Here is an 18,380-nt window from a genome sequence, read left to right as displayed (position 1 = left end):
TACATATACATATACATATACATATACATATACATATACATATACATATATACATATACATATACATATACATATACATATACATATACATATACATATACATATACATATACATATACATATACATATACATATACATATACATATACATATACATATACATATACATATACATATACATATACATATACATATACATATACATATACATATACATATACATATACATATACATATACATATACATATACATATACATATACATATACATATACATATACATATACATATACATATACATATACATATACATATACATATACATATACATATACATATACATATACATATACATATACATATACATATACATATACATATACATATACATATACATATACATATACATATACATATACATATACATATACATATACATATACATATACAGAGAGAGTCATACATATATAGTTAATATTGTCATTTAGCGTTCAGAAAAATATACTCTATGCCTTTATACAATTTTCTTATTTTTTTGTTTTAATTTTCATTTTGCAGTTAGCCGCAAAAATAGCTCTAAAAAAACAGTTTGGCTTTACAAAGTGATCTTTTTTTTTTATCTTGTGCTGTACGTGTATGTGTTTGTGTGTGTGTATATATGTCTAGCACAGGGTGCCTCTGTTTCGCCGGCTTGTCTCTAGAAAGAGAGTCGCGCGTCTTGGGCCCTGTGACCGTGTGGGGGCGCTTCAGCTTAGAACCGAGGTGGCGCCACCTATAGCTTAGTGTACATTCATATGTATAAGGGGTATATGGTGTATATATATATTTATATATATAATTTGATGTATAGAGATTTATATAATAATAATTGCAACAGTTTTGTTTTTTGTTTGTTTTCATTTTAGTGTTTACGATTTCTTTTTAGTTTATCGGGGCTAATGCGCCCGCCCCTCATTTGTCTTCAAGGATATGTTTGCGTAAATTGTTTTTGTTATTAGGGGGAGGAGTAAAGAAATGCACATCTATATTCTTTTTGGGGATTGCACTTTCAAGATGGACTTGGATTTGATATTGTATATATAGCATTTAGTGTTTGCTGTTGTACAGATTTGGTACGATATTTGCCTGACATAATGTGTATATCGATCGATAAGTATCGATAGTAACGTCGCTTAGACCTTTGTGGTTAGTTTTGTGGTGGCTTCGTTGGCCGCTGCATGCCAGGATTTGTGATGTTTACTTTGTCCTTGTTGTTTCTGTTGTATCTGTTGTTGTTGTTGTTGCTGGTGTTTATGTTGTAGTTGCTGATGGTGTTGTTGCTTTTGTTGCTGGTGATGTTTGTGGATAAGTCTGTGCTATGTGTGCAACGGATAACTGTTGGGCCGCGCCTGCGCCCGCTGCTGACGTCGACAGCTGAGCGGCAGCGAAACGGAAACGGATACCGCTGCCTGATAAGCTTGATATCAGCACTCTGATTTATCCTCCTCCACCAGATACTGCGTATCCTTGCCGGTATCCGCCGATGGGTCTAGCTCGCGTGTTCTCAGCTGCAGCTGCGGCGATGACTTGTGCGTAATGCTGCTAGGCGCGATTATTGCCGACGCCGGCTCCGTGAACGACCCCGAGTGGGCCATGGCCTTTGACTTGGACGGTTCCTGTGGCACATCATAGATGCCTAATGAAGAAGAGGGCGAGAGTAAGAGAGAGAAGCAAATATTATACATTTGTAATTAGAACAAATCACATTTTTCGTATAGAGATCATTCTTTGTCCTGACTGAATCACTCATTTTAAAGTGAACAACCTTTTGGGATAAACACTGTGCAGTAAGGAAGGGTTTTTTTCAAATTCAAACTACAATCAACTCAACCTTGGGGTTAAGGCTCTAATGAAAAGTAACTGCTTTCTTTTATAGTATTTGTTTTAAACAAAATTCTGGCCAACTTTTAAATTTGTGATTGGGATATTAGACTTAAGAAATATTTTAGTTATGCCCTATTTTTGTATATTGCGAGGAAAGTCAAGTAGCTATGGAGATTACAAAGTACAACTAGCTGCATTAAGTGATTTAGCATCTGCCTACCGAGCTTCACAGCTGTAGCTCTTTAAGTATAGAAGTTAAAGGTTATTCAGCAAGTGGACAGACAGACGGACAGACGAAATAATAAACGACAGTCACTTAAGGAAACTTACCTGAGCCATTGCTCATGCCCGGATCGGTGGTGGTGCCCGATTGCACAGCATCGTACATGGGATTAGCAAAGTCGCGGGCCTTATTGGCATTCACCGTCTGCAGATTGTAGCCCTCGATGGGTGCCATGTCGCCAGCGCCAGGTGCGGAGCCGCTTGGGAAACCGCTTTCGCTGAACTCCACATTCGAGCCGTGGCGGAAGGTGACGCTCTGCGACGATGTCATGGCGGGCATGCGAGCCAGTTTTCCACTGCAGCAAACAATGGGAAAAGAATGTTAGTAATATTTTATAATAATAATAGTATTGAAACTCGAATCTTACATACATATTATGCTACTAAATAAATAATATCAACTTTTATTTTGAATTAGGAAACTACAAATTTAAAATCTTTCGACCTACATTCTATTTTCCAAGTTCATAGGAATGTAAAAATCGCATGCAATAAAAAACTCCCACGCAATAAATATCTCGCAACTATTTCCGATTGAATAAGTAGTTAGCATATTTTTAGTACTTACAATGGACGCTTCCTGATGACATACCAAGCGCCGGCGGCAGCCATCATCACAAGCAGAATGACCATGATGGGCACGACGACAGCGGTGACATTGGCACCGCCATGGCCAAAGGCGCCGGTGGTGCTGCGTTCACAGTGCTCGCCCTTGTAGTCGGCCAGGCACTCGCAGAGGAGTTCACCGTGATCGTCCTCCTTGCAGAGGCCGCCATTCTGGCAGGGACAAATGCGGGGTGCGGGACGTGGACGCTCGGCGGCTGCATCGCAGATGACTTCGGCGGTGCTGCGATGCGAGGGCAACGGACCTGATGTATCGGGGCAGGCGCAACGATGTCCGCCGGGCACAAGTAGGCAGAGATGCGAGCATCTGGACTCGTAGCACGGATTGCGTAACGAGGTGTTGTAGCGTTTCTCATGGTAGACCTTCAGGCCGGACGGATTGACGAGATTGCGATGGACAACCACTTGAACACCGCGTCCGAATTTATCCTGACGCAACAGCTCGCCCGTATCCCTGGTCACCCAGAACATGTTCGATTCGAAGAGATCCAACGAAACCGGATGCCGCAGTTGATCGCCCTTGACCATGGACTTGCGACGCGAACCATCGGCACGCATCGATTCGATGGCATTCAGCTTCGTGTCCACCCAATAGATGATGTGGTCCTGGGCATAGTCAATGGTCAGGCCAGCCGGATGGCGTATCTGCTCGGTGATGAGCGGTCGACGCTTCGAACCATCCATCCAGGAGACTTCGATCTTGGGCGCCGAACCCGCGTCGGTCCAATAGATGCGTCCCAGTTGCGGATTAACTGCAATCGAAGTGGGCACCTCGAGGCCAGCATTTACAATCGAGCGACGATAGCGACCATCGGTGGTGGCCACCATGACGCGACCCCTTGGTTTCGATCCGGTGCGATCCATTTCAGTCCAATAGAGATTCGAGGCCAGCCAATCGACAGCCACAGCTGTCGGTTTGGAACCACCCTTCATGTTCAGATCCTGAGCGAAACCGATCTTTGCTTGGCCATCAAGAGCATTGACCATGTACGAACGCTTGATGGTCTTGTCATAGCTGTCGGCCCAGAAGATGATCTGCTGCTGGGCATCGTAATCCAAGGCCTCGATGCGTTTCTCCGACGCAATCACATCGAACTCTTCGCGCTTCTGCAGATCAAGACCGCGTATCTCGGGACCATTGGCGAAGACCAGCAGGACATCCTCCTTCTCGGCCTTGCAGACACCGCTGCTGCTGTCGGATAGATGGAAACCCTCGCGACAGCTGCACGAATACGTGCCATTCATGTTGTGACATTGATGAGAGCAGGTGTGCTGACGTGTGACACATTCATCGACATCAGCGCATTTCTTTTTGTTGTCCGCCGCAATGATGTACCCAGGATAACAGGTGCAGATGTAGCCGCCTTCGGTTAGATTGTGGCAATGATGCTGGCAACCTCCACGATTCTCCGCCGAGCAGCTGCTGCTGTGATGGCAACCCAACTCATCGCTGGCATCGCCGCAATCATCGGCGAAATCGCAGACTTGCGTCCGTTCGATGCAATGCTTGTTGGCACACTGATATTGGGTGTAGAGATCGCAGGGCTTCTGTTTGCTGGCGCACAGCGTCATGTTGTTCTCGTCGCTGCCATCGCCGCAATTGTCGATGCCATCGCAGATCTGATAGCGAGCCACACAGCGATGATTGGCGCACTGGAAGCGTCGCAGGGTGTCGCAATTGAAGTCGCTGCAGACCTTTGGATCCTCATCGCTGCCATCGCCGCAGTCATCGGTACCATCGCAGAGATCCGAGAGTGACACGCACAAGTTGTTGCTGCACTGGAAGCGGGATTCGGGACAGAAGCGACCGCCGGGGAAGCGCGGTGGACAATCAACCTCGTCAGACATGTCGCGACAATCGCGATCGCCATCGCAACGGAAATAGCTGGCAATGCAATGACCCGAGGCGCATTGGGAAGGTTCCATTCTTGCACTGATAGCCAGCGCAGTTCATCTCATCCGAGTTGTCATTGCAGTCATCCTCGTGATCACATTGCCAGCGGGATGAAATGCATTTGCCGTTGGCGCATCTGAACTCCGATTCAGAGCATTCGCGATAGCGTCCCTTGCAGATAGCTTCATTCTCATCGCTCGCATCGCCGCAATCATCAGCAAAGTCGCACATCCATTGTCTGTAAATTTGAGTTAGTTAATTTAAGTTGCAAGTTATATATTTTTTTTTAAATTATATTTACTTCGGTATGCAGCGATTGTTTCCGCACTTAAAGTCCGTGTCGGGAGAGCATTTGGGACAATTCTCGGGCAGCTCGTCACTGTTGTCGCGACAATCGTCCTTGCCATCGCAGAACAGCCATTTGGGTATGCAACGGTAGTTCGATTGTCCGGGACAACGTTGCCAGCCCGTGGTGCAGTTTCGCTGGCGGCACATGTAAGCGGGCTCATCAGAATCGTCGCCGCAATCGTTGTCGAAGTCGCACATCCAAAGCTGCGGTATGCAACGCTTGTTCTTGCACGTGAACTCGGTCTCGGGATCGCACTCACGCTTGTCTGCAAATATATAAATTTAGTTTATGGATTGAGTCGCTGTTCACATTAATTGCTTTTAAAACTTTATCGAGTTTTGTGTAGGATGAGACTCAATTACTTGGGAATTTGCTGACACTCAGTTCTATCATGTGTGTAAAGTTTTGTATGTCTAAATCTTTTATTTTTAATGATGGACACTTTTATTTGCATGGACAGACGGAAATCCGGAATAATATAACTGCAAATGTGTGTACATTTTCGCGTCTCTAGTTGGAAAGATAGAAGCTTTTTTATGTACAGAAATGTGGAACAGATTCAACGATAGAAGCTACTCTTGAAATAGCCGAATGACTTAATGTTTGAAATTTAATAACAATTTCAGTTTATATAAATAAAATGTATCTATAGATGCTTGGTTTAATGGACGGACGGGCGGACGGACGGAATTTCAATAAGTTGGAACTTAATGCTGATTCTCAGTTATCTATATTCAATATTTCGTGCCTCTAACTCGCATTATTGCAGAGAGAGAAATGAAGAGGACAGCCACGCCATTTACCCTAAACTATGAATATAAATAGGAATATGAGACTTACGACACACGGCTGGATCTTCGTCGCTGCCGTCCTTGCAATCGGCGTCGCCATCACAGCGCCAGCTGTCGAGAATGCAGCGTCCGCTGGACTTGCATTTGAAGTCGGACAGAGGGCATGGCAAATCACAATTCTGTTCATCGCTGCCATCGCCGCAATCGTCGACGCCATCGCAAATGGTCGCAGAAGGCGTGCAGTTGGTGTTCTTGCACTGGAAGGTGCCGGCACGACAATGCCGTGCAGCACACGTCGCCGGCTCATCGGAGCCATCCTTGCAGTCCTTTTCGCCATCACATTTCCAGAACCATGGGATGCACTTCTCATCGTGACCACCGCACAGATGCTGTCCGGTTGTGCAGTTGGCAATGCAAGTCTTTGAATCGCGAGCCAAATAGAATTGATTCGGACAGGCACACTTATAGATGGGGGCACCCTCCTCGATGTAGCCCTCGATGTTGAGGTACGTCGACTCCGGGGGCGGGGCAATCAGACAGAGATGCGAGCAGCCGCCGTTGTTGTCGCCACAGGGATTCGTGTAGTTCAGCTGACGCAGCGGATGATTGATGTGCAGATCATATGGACGATGTGTGGTATTCCTCAGCACCGTGTAGTTGGCTCCGTGGAACTTGTTGGCACGCACAATCGCCTTCTGATTCCAATCGCTCCAATAGATGTAGTCATCAAAGAGACTCAACGCAAAGACATGCGGCACCTGCGTGCCAGAGAGCACAATATGACGATGACGACCCTCGAGATCAGTGTACGCAATGTAATCCAAATGTGCGTCGGCCCAATAGATGCGATCGGTGAAGTAATCGATGGATAAGGCATTTGGCCACGCGATGCCATCGTTCCAGTTGAGAATGCGTGTGAAATTCGAACCATCCATGCCCATCTTGGCAATGTAGGCCTGCAGATGCCATGAGGTGAAGTACAGATAACCAATGCCCGGATGCACAACGATGGCGCGGGGATCGACGACACCGCTGCGTAATGTCTTGCGCTTGGTGCCATCCAACTCGGACACATCCAAATTCTTCGAGTGTCTGTCCAGCCAATACAGTTTGCGTCCCACCCAATCAATGGCGATGCCTTCGAGGCCGTGGGAGTCATGTCGGATGACCGCTTCACGTTCGGTGGGCAAATTACTGTCGTTGTCGGTGTATTTGGCACGGAATATCGTCTTGGCTGTCACATCACAGAAATACATATACTGCTCCTTGATGTCAAAGTCGAGAGCGACCACATTCATCAGATCCTGATGCATCAAATTGTACTGATGCCCATCGACGGACATGTTGCGCACATAGTATTTGTTGGTGAAGATCAGCCATGGGGTGATGTCATCCTTCCGCTTGCACGTGTGCTCATCGTTCTGCCGCTCATAGTAGGTCTCGTCGCACTTGCAGTAGAAGCTGCCCGGCGTATTCGAGCAGTGCTGCGAACAGGCGCCTGGTTGTTCCAGACACTCGTCCACATCTACACATGCTTTGCCATCGGAAAGAAGTCTGGGGAAAATAAGGAAAGAAACAATATTAGTTAGTGTTATTAAATGTCTTTTCAATTGTTGAATAAGTTTAATCTAATCTTTTATTTTTGGTCTGGACTTGGTGCTTAAGGGATTAAAAATTGACAAGTTATAGTGACTCGTCGTGGAACTGCTTTTGATGTAAGCTTATTCATTTTGAATTTTAATTTATTGAGTCCTTTACTTACTTGTAGCCCTCGTTACAGTCACAGTAGTAGCCAGTGAGCGTGTCCACGCACTTGTGGCCACACTGATTGATCTCGACCTTGGCGCATTCATCCACATTGCAATGGGCTGGCTCATCGGACTCGTCGGTGCAGTCCGGCACCTTATTGCAGACCAAACTGTAGTCGATGCATTGGCCACTGGTGCACATGAATTGCCCTTGCGGACAGGTGGCATTCTCCTTTTTGCAGTTCACCTCATCCGAATGATCGCCACAATCGTCTTCGCCATCGCATCGATATTGATTGCGTATGCACTTGAAATTCTGGCAAGTGAACTCCATGGGCGAGCATGTCTTGTATTTGGAGTTGCAGGATTTGCCCTCGTCGGTTCCATCGCCGCAATCGTTGTCGTGATCACAAGTCCAGCCCTGCGAGATGTAAAAAAACAAGTTGCAGAAATATGTGGCAATTGAATCAACGTTTATTCACTTACCATATTGATACAACGTCCGTTGCCGCAGGTGAACATGTCCTCGCCACATGGCTGTTGGGTAGCACAATTGTGTAGTGTTGTGTTCTCATCGGCACCGTCAACGCAATCTGGATCACCGTCGCAGATCCATTTCTTGGGTATGCACTGGGCACGCTGCCAGGACTTGTTCTCCACACAGGTAAATTCGGTCTCCTCGTCGCACTTTCGATCATCTAAAGGAGGAATAAGACGGGGAGTTAGAAAGGGATAATTAAACATAGCTATGAAAAATACTTACTGCACTGGTGGCGATTGTCCTCGTCACTGTTATCCAGGCAATCGTTGTCGCCGTCGCAGATGTAGATCCGTGGAATACAGTTGCCATTGTCGCAAGTGAAGAGATCCCCGAAGCAGGTGCGACCCTCGGACTTGCAGTAATCTGGCGGCTCATCGGCGCCATCGCCGCAATCGTCGTCACCATCGCAATACCAGGTGGCCGGAATGCATCGATGATTGGGGCAACGGAAACTATTGGTGGGACAAGTGCGTTGACCGCAGTGTAGCGGATCCTCATCGGAATTGTCACCACAATCGTTATCACCATCACAGAGCCAATAGGGTTCGACACAGATGTTCGTCTTCTCGCACTTGAGATGATTTGCTGGACAGGTTGTGTTCATGGGGCATCGTTGATGCGTCTCATCCGACGTGGCATTGTCCTTGCAATCGTTGACGCCATTGCAGACCTGTGTCTGGGGAATACAACGTCCATTCGCACAGGTGAATTCACCATCCACACACGGGGGGATAACTGCAACCGATCTCATCGGAACCATCCTTGCAATCGTTCTCGTGATCACACTTCCACGACTTGAAGATGCAGCGTCCGTTGTTGCAGCGGAACTCGTTGGGGGGAGCATGAATGGTAGGCACAATAGTTGGGATCCTCGTCCGAGTTATCGCCACAATCATCATCGCCATCGCAAGACCACATACGCGAAATACATTTGCCATTCTGGCAATAGAATTTGCTTGCCTCACACGTGTTATTCCTTGGCGCACACATGCGTCCCTCGTTCACCACCTTCGAGTTATCGTCGCACTTGCATTCGACCTTGCCATTGGGAGCGGGATGACAGCTCTGCGCACAACCGCCATTGTTGATCGTACACGGATTCACATTGCACTTCTGTCGATCTGCACTGTAGATGCGTATGTCACGCGGCGAATCCTCCAGTCGCTTCACCATCTCCACCATATTGGCACCCGTATGTTTCTCGGCACGATAGACGCCACGCAGCTGCAGATCCGTCCAGTAGATGTAATTGCGGAACACGGTGATGGCAAACGGATAGATTGTTGCGCCCACCAGTAGCTCCCGATTACTGCCATCCAAATCGGAACGTTCGATCTTCTCGCGTACTGCATCCGTCCAATAAAGCTTGCGTTCATCGTAATCGATGGCCAGACCGCTGGGCTGCGAGAGTTCCTTGTCGACAATGGCACGCTTCAGCGAACCCGCCATTGTTGTTCTAAAGATCTTGCCTGACGTGCCAAACCTGCCCCAATCGGTAAAGAAGAGCGTGCCATTGCAGGGATCCAGGACAATTGCACGTGGTCGCTCCACGCGCGCAATCATCACCAACTCCGTGCCAGCCAAATTCATGGCATAGATTGAGTTATTCGAACTGTCGGTCCAGTAGATCTTATTCTGTGTCCAATCGTAAGCAATGCCCTCGGGATTTATGCCCTTGCTGAGCACCACATGGATGTCGCTGCGACTCGGTTTATTCGCCTGCGTATACGCAATCTTCGCCCACGGCCGGATTTGGGTGTACAGCATATGATTGTCGGCAAAATCGAAATCGAGACCAACCACATTCGTAAGGTTCGTGAGTGGCGTGAAAGGCACTTCGGTTGAATGAGGATCCAGATTAACGGCGCGAATCTCGGTGCGTGTGGCAAACACCAGATACTCATTGACCGTCTCGCACTTGCGCTCATCGCTGCCCAGTTTGCCGGTGGAGCAGTCGCAGCGATAGTTCTTGCTATTGCTCTGCACCTCTTCGGGTGGGAAACTGAAACACAGCTGATCGCAGCCACCGTTGCCAAGCTGCACACACGGATTGCTCTCGTCTGACGGCTGATTGTTGATGTCGTAGATGACAATGTCGCGCAGACGCTCCAGATTTGTGCGCACACGCGTCGATTCAGTGTCGTTGTTGAACTGTTTGTTTGCCTTGAATACGCTCATCAAATTGCGATCCACCCAATACACATCGTTCAGGTGCACCGCAATGCCCATCGGATTGGGTAGATCGCGGCGTATAATCTTGCGATTCGCTCCGTTGTACGCAATGCGTTGTATCGTATCGAGTTTGGAGTCCACCCAGAACACATCATGTGTCTGCATATCGATGGTCAAATCGCGTGGCAACGAAATGCCCGATGTGACCAACGGCTTCCATTTGGTGCCATCGAGCAACGCTTTGCCAATGCGCGGATGTTGTCCATAATCGATCCAGTACAGCAAACGTTTGATGGGATTCACGGCGAGTTCACGTGGCGCATCGTTTGTGGTCTTTACAAGCACCTTGCGATTGGTGCCATCGAGCCAACAGACCTCAACATAATTCTCATGGGGATACACGTTCGTGAAGTACATATTGCCAGCCACCCAATCGACCGTCAATCCTCGAATGCCATTACTTCCAATGCCATCCTTGATCACATGCTGCAGATCGGTGCCATTGGGCCTTGAGCGGAAGATTCCATTCCAGTAGCCACGATTGAATTCCGCCCAATAGATCCACTGATCGCGATACATCACGTCCACATGGAGTATATGATGTCCGGGTCCGCTGATGGGGACCATGGCCTCAGAGCTGTCGCTCAGACTGTAGCCACGTATCATATCCAGCTGCGAGACGACGGCGAACGTTTTGTAGGCCACACAGTCGACTTCGGTATCCTTGCGATAACCGATGCCGCAGGCGCAAGTTCGAGTCGATGCCGGTCCGGGGATGCACAAATGTTTACATTCGCCGTTGCGCGTTTGGCAGGGATGTTGCATCAGCGGACGCTTCTTGTAGATCATCATGCTGCGCAAATCGTGTTCGTTGTCCACAATGGTCTTCGGATTGTCGCCACGAGGCAAATCGACGCGGACAATCTTTTCGTAAACCGGATCCAAATAGTATAGACGATGATCGAGCACGCCCAAGCTGCGTGGACGGGAGATGCCTTGCGCTTCGCTCAGTATAACCGTGTAGTCTTCGCCGTTGTAGTCCATGACACAAATCGAACCCTTCGAACGTGTGCTAAAGTAGATCAATTTCTTATCGATATCGAGTGCAATACTCTCTGGGTGATAGACATTCTTTCGCAGCACACGCGGATCCTGACCGTTCATGTCGACACGTCCGATCTTGATGGGCACCTCGAGCACACCCTCATCGATCCAGAAGAGTTTGCCCTCACTGGGATCGAGCACGATTTGCTTGGGTTTCGATACTGAAGTTTCCTGACCATCGTTGGCCAAGATAACGGTGCGATACTTTTGCTTGCCATCCACACGCACCGCTTCGATGTTGCTGGCCACCCGATTGCCAATGTACAGATTGCGTCCCAGCCAATCGAAGGCAATCGTATAGGGAGCACCCACAATGCCAGTGTCTGAGCCCAGGAAGTCGGTCTTATTTCCACCGCCATAGGGTGTTGTATAGATTGTGCAATTCTCTTCGTCCTCCTCGCGTCCCTGAACCCAATACAATGTCTCACCCTTGCGATCAAAGTCAAGTCCGGTGCTGCTCTCAATGCCTATGACAGGCGCCAAGGCGCCGGCGCGGGCATCGCCACCATTCAAGGGGAGATCGACAATCTGTGTGCCCTTGACGACCATGATGTAGGGATTCTCCTCCTCAATGCAGCGTCCCTCGCTGAAGAGCTTAAAGCCCGGCTTGCACTTACAGGAATAACCCTCGGGGGCACTTGGACTAAGCAGACATAAATGCTGACAGCGAGCGGCGGCACAGGGATTGGGATACATCGGTTGCAGCGAGGCATGATGTACGTGTATCGACAACGGTTGACTGATCAAATGCGATACGACTGTTTGATTCTTGCCACGGAATTTGTTGGCAGACAACACACGATTCAACTGACGATCGGTCCAGTAGAGTGTATCCTCGAACAAAGATAACGAGTGCGGATGCAAGAGATAGTGACTGCTGGCTAAAACCTGTTGACGTCCGGTACCATTGTAATAGCAGAAATCAATGAAATCCAGCTTGGAGTCGGCGAAATAAACACGCTTGGTGGCAATGTCCAATGTCAGTCCGTTTGGCCAATAGATTTTCGTGTTAATGATTGTTTTGCGCATTGTGCCGTCCATGCCAATGCGTTCGACTCGCGGATTCTCGCCCCAATCGGTCCAGAAGATGAAACGTGCCTCGGGACTTGGATCGATGCACATGCCTCGAGGTTGTGTGATATTCTCACGCACCAGCACCAAACGATTCGAGCCGTTCTCCGCAGACACTTCAATCGTATTCAGCTTGCTGTCCAGCCAATACAGATTTTGTGCAATCCAATCGTAGGCCAAACCCTCGACCAAATCAAGGCCGGTTGTAATGATCTCCTGGGGTTCCATGCCATGATCCAACCGTGAGATCTTCTTCAGTTTCATGTCGCTCCAGAAAATGGTGCCCGTGTGCATGTTCGAGGCGGTTGCCACCACATTCTCCACAATGATGGGCACACGTTCCAGTCCCTGCTCCTTAAGATCGGCCACCAGTATGGAGTGACGATTGGAGATGATCAAAAACGCGGCGGTATGATTGACAGCCTTGCAGTTGTGCTTGTTGGGACTCAGTTCGTAGCCAGCCGTGCAGCTGCAGAAGTAGGATCCCTTCGTATTCGTGCACTGTTGCGAGCAAAGTCCGGGGGGATCGCATTCATTGGTGTCCACGCAGGTGAAGCCATCCTCGCCTATCTCCGAGCCAGGCGGACAAACGCAGAGCGCGCCATTCGGTGTCTTTTGACAGAAACTGGAGCACTGACCGCTTTGATGTTCGCACTCGGCCAGATCACAGCCCTCGCCCTCGTCGGCGTTATTGGGACAGTCGGGAGTGTCGTCGCACACGGAGGTGATGTTCACACAGCGCTCTGTCACTCCGGGACATTGCCACTGACCATGGGGACACTTGAAGGGCGGCGGGACACAAGCGTGTTCGGTGCCCTCGTCGGAGTTGTCACCGCAATCATCTTTGCCATCGCAGATATAAGCCTTAAACACACAGTTCGTGTTGTTGCACTTGAAGAAGTTCTGGGCGCAGGTGATTTGACCGCAATCCTCCTCGTCAGAGTGATCGGAGCAATCGTTGGAGCCATCACAGTGCCAGGCAATGGGGATGCAGAAACCGGTTGATTTGCATCGGAAATGTTTCTCGGGATTGCATTGATTGGGTCCCATGGAGGGGCAACCCAGCTCATCGCTACCATCGTTGCAGTCGGGTATGCCATCGCATTTGTAGGACTCTTCAACGCATTGTCGGAGATCGGCGCACTTGAATTGATTGGCCAAACAGCTGATGGGCGGACAATCCTTTTCGTCCTGCTTGTCGAAGCAATCATCGTCGCCATCACATACCCAACTCGTTGGTATGCAGTGTCCTGTCCTTGGACATGTAAACTGGAAGTAGGCACAGGTCTTCTCCGCACAGAAATCTCCCTCGTCGCTGCTGTCACCGCAATCGTTCTCGCTGTCACACTTCCACATGCTCGGTATGCAGCGTCCGTTGGCGCAGGCGAACTGCGATGTGGCGCACGTCACGTTGCCGCACTCCAGTTCATCTGAGTTGTCGCCGCAGTCGTTCTCCTGGTCGCAGCGGAAGTTCAGTGGGATGCAACGGCCCGATTTGCACTGGAATTCGTTGGAGCCGCACGTCGGTTCTAAGTAGAAACAAAAGCAAAAGCAGAAAATTGTATTTGTTTCAGATGTTCAAATGGATATTTCGATACAAAGTGTTAATTGTTTAACGAGTGTGCGCTACAAACTGATTTGCATTAAACTCTAATATCTATTTATAAACAAACTTAACCAAGTTAAAACAAATTATATAAAATTTTCAAATGAACAAATTTCATAATTCCTTTTTAAATTAAATTATTTTGCTTAACTGGAGAAATAAGGACTAGTATTGAATATTAAAATATAATTCTTGAGTTAATGAATTAAATATTTTATTAATTTAATTGAATTGCGTTAACGCTTGTGCAACACTAAACATAGAATATTTGCTTGCATTAATAGAGAACGTTTATTGCTTGCTTCAAAAATTAATATTGAATTTGAATAATTTATTGCAAATTAAGGAATATTAATTTTCAATTTGATTATGAGATTGTTAATTTATATTTTTTTTTTTTTCAAATGAATGTAAATATTATTATATTGCAATTTATAAGATATGTATTTCTGTGCTGTGGAAGTAGTGCTTGCAGTTACTTACTTGTGCAGTTTTGCTCCTCATCGCTGTTGTCCAGGCAATCATCGTCGCCATCGCAGACCCACGACTTGGGAATGCAGCGTTGATTGTTGCAGGTGAAATCCCAAGAGTTGGGACACGGCTGCACAGGTGGTTCGGCACTTGGATCCGGCACACAATTGATTTGATCTTCGGCCAAACGTTCGCCATACGGACACGAGCAGCGCGATTGCAGGCGACTCGCAGTCGAAGGCGATATTGTTGTTGAGGCTTCTGTAGTTTCCGTTGAATTCGATGCACTGGCAATGGGTACAGCAAAGCAGATCTTCTGACAGCCGCCGTTGTTCAGATGACACGGCTGCGTCTCGGCAATGCGTTGCACATCGCGACTGTAAACCTTGACGCCATAGAGACGATTCGTTTGCGGTTCACGCACCATCATCTCCTCCTGTTCGCCCGTTAGTTTGTGCAATCTGATAATGGCATCCAGACGCCAGTCGGTGATGTACATCCAATCGTTGTGTATGACAATCGAGAACGGATGGCGAACGAGACGCGAATTAACGGTCTTGATGTCAGTGCCATCGAGATTGGCGTGCTGCACATGATCAAGCAGCGCGTCGCACCAATAGACACGATCTTCCTTGAAGTCAATGGAGAGACCATTGGGCCAGCCGAGCGTAACATTTTTGAAGACCAAGAGACCGCTACCATCGGTGTTCGCACGCGTGATATTCGCCGGACGATCCCATTCCGAGAAGAATATATAACCGCGATTCGGATGCACGACAATCGCACGCGGACGCTTCAGATTCTTAAGCAGCGTGCGACGATGCGTCACATTGCGTGTGGACAGCACATTGAGTGTGCCTTTCCTTGAATCGATGTAGTACAGATTCTTCGATGCCCAATCGACGGCCAAACCCTCGACGCCTTCGTTTTGCGAGGCGAGCACAATTTCCCGGCCAGTGCCATTGCGATGCACCCGGTAGATGACATCCTGCAACACATCCGAATAGTAGATGAACTCATCCCGAGCATCGAAATCGAGACCAACGAAACGTGCACGTCGCGATACCACAGGCAAAATGGCATCGCTAAAGCCCTCGATTACCGGCTCCAGGACTTTGCCCTTGATAAAACGCTGCTGCGAATACATGAGGAACTCGCGCACCAATTTGCAATGCGTCAGATCCGACTGCAGTTGATACCCGGTGTGGCAGGCGCAACGGAAACCGAGGCCAGTCGGGGCACCTTTCACAGCGGTGACGATGCACATGTGATTGCAGCCGCCGTTGTTGTTGCCACATGGATTCGAGACATGCGGCTGGCTCAGTGCATGCACCGCAATTATACCCTTGGGTTCGCGTATGTCCTTCGCCTTGTACGTCACCTGAATGGAGCTGGGTCCTTCGTATTTGTTCACCGACATAATGCCCTGTTTGGTGGCATCCGTCCAGAAGATGCGATTCTCAAAGATGGCCAAACGCGACGGACTCGGCACCTGCTGGCCACGCAGCACCATCACCCGCTGTGCTCCCTCGTAGTCCACCGACTCGATGTAATCGAGCAGCGAATCGCACCAGAACACACGCTTCGCAATGATGTCCACTGTGACACCGCTAGCCTTATAAGCTGCTTCCGAGACAATCGATCGAGCGTGTGTGCCATCCATATGGGCGCGCAATACTTGTCCGCCATCGGCAACAAACATCAGACCCGTTGTCGGATCCAATGCCAAGTCAGCGGGACTGGTGAGGTTCGAACCCAAGACGACGGCGTGCCAATGGCCACTCAACTCAAAGACATCGATCTTTTGACCCACCAAATCGGCCACGTAGATCTTATCGCCCACCCAATCGACAGCAAGCGCCACAGGTGCCCAAGTGCCGGGAAGGGTTTGATCCAGTGCAGCCACGGGAGTGTTTTGGGCATTCAGCGGCAAGGATTGTACCTTGCGTGTCTTCACATCCGACCAGTACAAAGTGTTGCGTGCATAGTGAAAAGCGACGCCAGCTGCTGCTGTCGCGTTCGCAATGATCTTCGGTTCGCTGTCGTGGGTGAACATGCGCATGATGGCGCGATCGTGTGCGAAGATCAATTGCAGATTCTTTGCATCGGGCGCCGTGCACTTGGAGCCATTGATCAGCGTATAGCCCTGGGCACAGTGGCAGCTGTAGCTGCCTGGGGTATTCACGCACAGTTGATCGCAGTGTCCCCATTCGGCGCACTCATCGAGATCGATGCAGGTTCGATTGTCAGGGGCGAGACTCTGGCCTGGCTTGCAGTAGCAGACGCCGCCAGTGAGCGAAGGGCCGCACTTGAATTCACAGCTCAGCGCGGGACACGAAGCAATTGCTGTGCGGTGAGGAAGAGAGAGTGAAAGAATTCATTTAAGATAATGTTTGATGTGGTAAAATATACAGAGATTATGTTTGATTTAAAAGTGAAAGAATTAATTTGAGTTTCAATCGTTGATGTGATGTAAATATAGATTATAGTTTAAATTATTGATGTTTGTTGTGAGGGAATCCCTTCTCTCTACTGAGATGATGTCTTGTATAAGCATTCGCCTGTTTGTCCCTTCAATAACATTTGTTAGTTTTTAGCGTCTTTCTAAGTTTCAGTTATATGACTTTAAAAAATATTCTACAAATTAATTTGTACATTTTTCATTTTTATAGTAGCCATATATATTACCACTTTCTTCAATAAATGAAATAAGCTATTTCAGAAAAGCTTCCAATTTCAGTTTATAAATTGTAAAATATATTACAAAATTGTATTTAGAAATAAGTGAATTATGGATGCAGAGTACTTGTTGTAAAAGTTAATTAAAATTTCTTTTGTAAATTTGCAATTTATAGTAGCTGTACAGCTTAAATGAAAAACCAATCAATAACTCAATTTGCAAATTATAGAATCTATGTAACTTTACTCTTATTTAAATAAATATTCAAAAATTTCGCTTAGAATGAAACCCTTTAAAGTTTCGACTGGAAGTCATATTGACCCTATTTTACGTTAATCCCCGAAAAAACTATCGATAGTAAAGTTCTAGCATCTCACACAGATATGCGAGTAAGAGATCTGTGTTCGGATTGTGTGGTACTTACAGCAGGCGGTCTCCTCGTCGCTGCCATCTTCACAGTCGCGCTTGCCGTCGCACAGCTGGGACTTGAGAATGCATTTGGGGGCGCCATTGACGCCGCCGCGTGGGCAGAGGAACTTATTGTCCGGACAGGCAATGGCCGTGCAGTTGGCTTCGTCGCTTTCATCGGCACAATCATAATAGCCATCGCAGTGGAAATTATATGGGATACACAGAGCGTTCGTGCAACGGAACTGCGCATGATGGCAAGGTGGAAAGTCTAAAAAGAGAAATACACGAACGAAGAAACGTTAAAGGCTTGAATGTATCTTGAAGCAATACACGGAGCATATAGAATGAAATCTAGTAGTAGTTGTGTGTACTCACTGCAGCCTTGCTCATCGGAATTGTCGTCACAGTCATTGCGATGGTTACACTTCAGTGCGACATCGATGCATTTTTGGCCGTTGGCACAACGGAATTGATCCAAGCGACAGGACTTGCCATTGCAGTTCTCCTCATCGCGTCCGGTCCGACAGTCCAAATAGCCATCACAGCGCTTCTCCTTGGGCACACAAGGGCCAACCAAACGGCTGCCATCGGTGGGCGCAGCACCGTTGGGGGCATTGCAAAAGACATCCGTGTGCTGGCACTTGCGATAAGCTGAAAGAGTGATAGAGAGAAGCAGAGAGATGTGAGCGCGAGATGAGAAACAAAATTAAATGCAATTTCAATTGAGCGCCATATCAAAGGACACTTTCAGCTGGGTAAGTGGCAAGTGGAAA

General features: G+C 48.0%; 1 protein-coding gene across 1 annotated transcript in view; it reads right to left on the bottom strand.

Moving 5' to 3' along the window:
• Nucleotides 1-1,293: 1,293 nt before the first annotated feature.
• The window catches only part of LOC133848119 (low-density lipoprotein receptor-related protein 2), a 179,815-nt gene continuing 162,728 nt past the window's right edge, over nt 1,294-18,380 (bottom strand). The window contains 14 exon segments of the mRNA XM_062283515.1: nt 1,294-1,675; nt 2,194-2,441; nt 2,714-4,683; nt 4,685-4,901; nt 4,965-5,277; nt 5,853-7,357; nt 7,566-7,972; nt 8,038-8,249; nt 8,315-8,822; nt 8,824-8,928; nt 8,930-13,968; nt 14,529-16,862; nt 17,621-17,875; nt 17,983-18,258. Of these exon segments, the coding sequence (XP_062139499.1) occupies nt 1,464-1,675; nt 2,194-2,441; nt 2,714-4,683; nt 4,685-4,901; nt 4,965-5,277; nt 5,853-7,357; nt 7,566-7,972; nt 8,038-8,249; nt 8,315-8,822; nt 8,824-8,928; nt 8,930-13,968; nt 14,529-16,862; nt 17,621-17,875; nt 17,983-18,258 (13,601 nt within the window). The 3' untranslated portion in view covers nt 1,294-1,463.

The sequence above is a fragment of the Drosophila sulfurigaster genome, chromosome X (assembly GCF_023558435.1).
Source record: "Drosophila sulfurigaster albostrigata strain 15112-1811.04 chromosome X, ASM2355843v2, whole genome shotgun sequence".
In the NCBI taxonomy this organism is placed as follows: domain Eukaryota; kingdom Metazoa; phylum Arthropoda; class Insecta; order Diptera; family Drosophilidae; genus Drosophila; species Drosophila sulfurigaster.
Note: the sequence above shows the minus strand (reverse complement) of the source record. Positions and strands in the feature narration are given on the sequence as shown.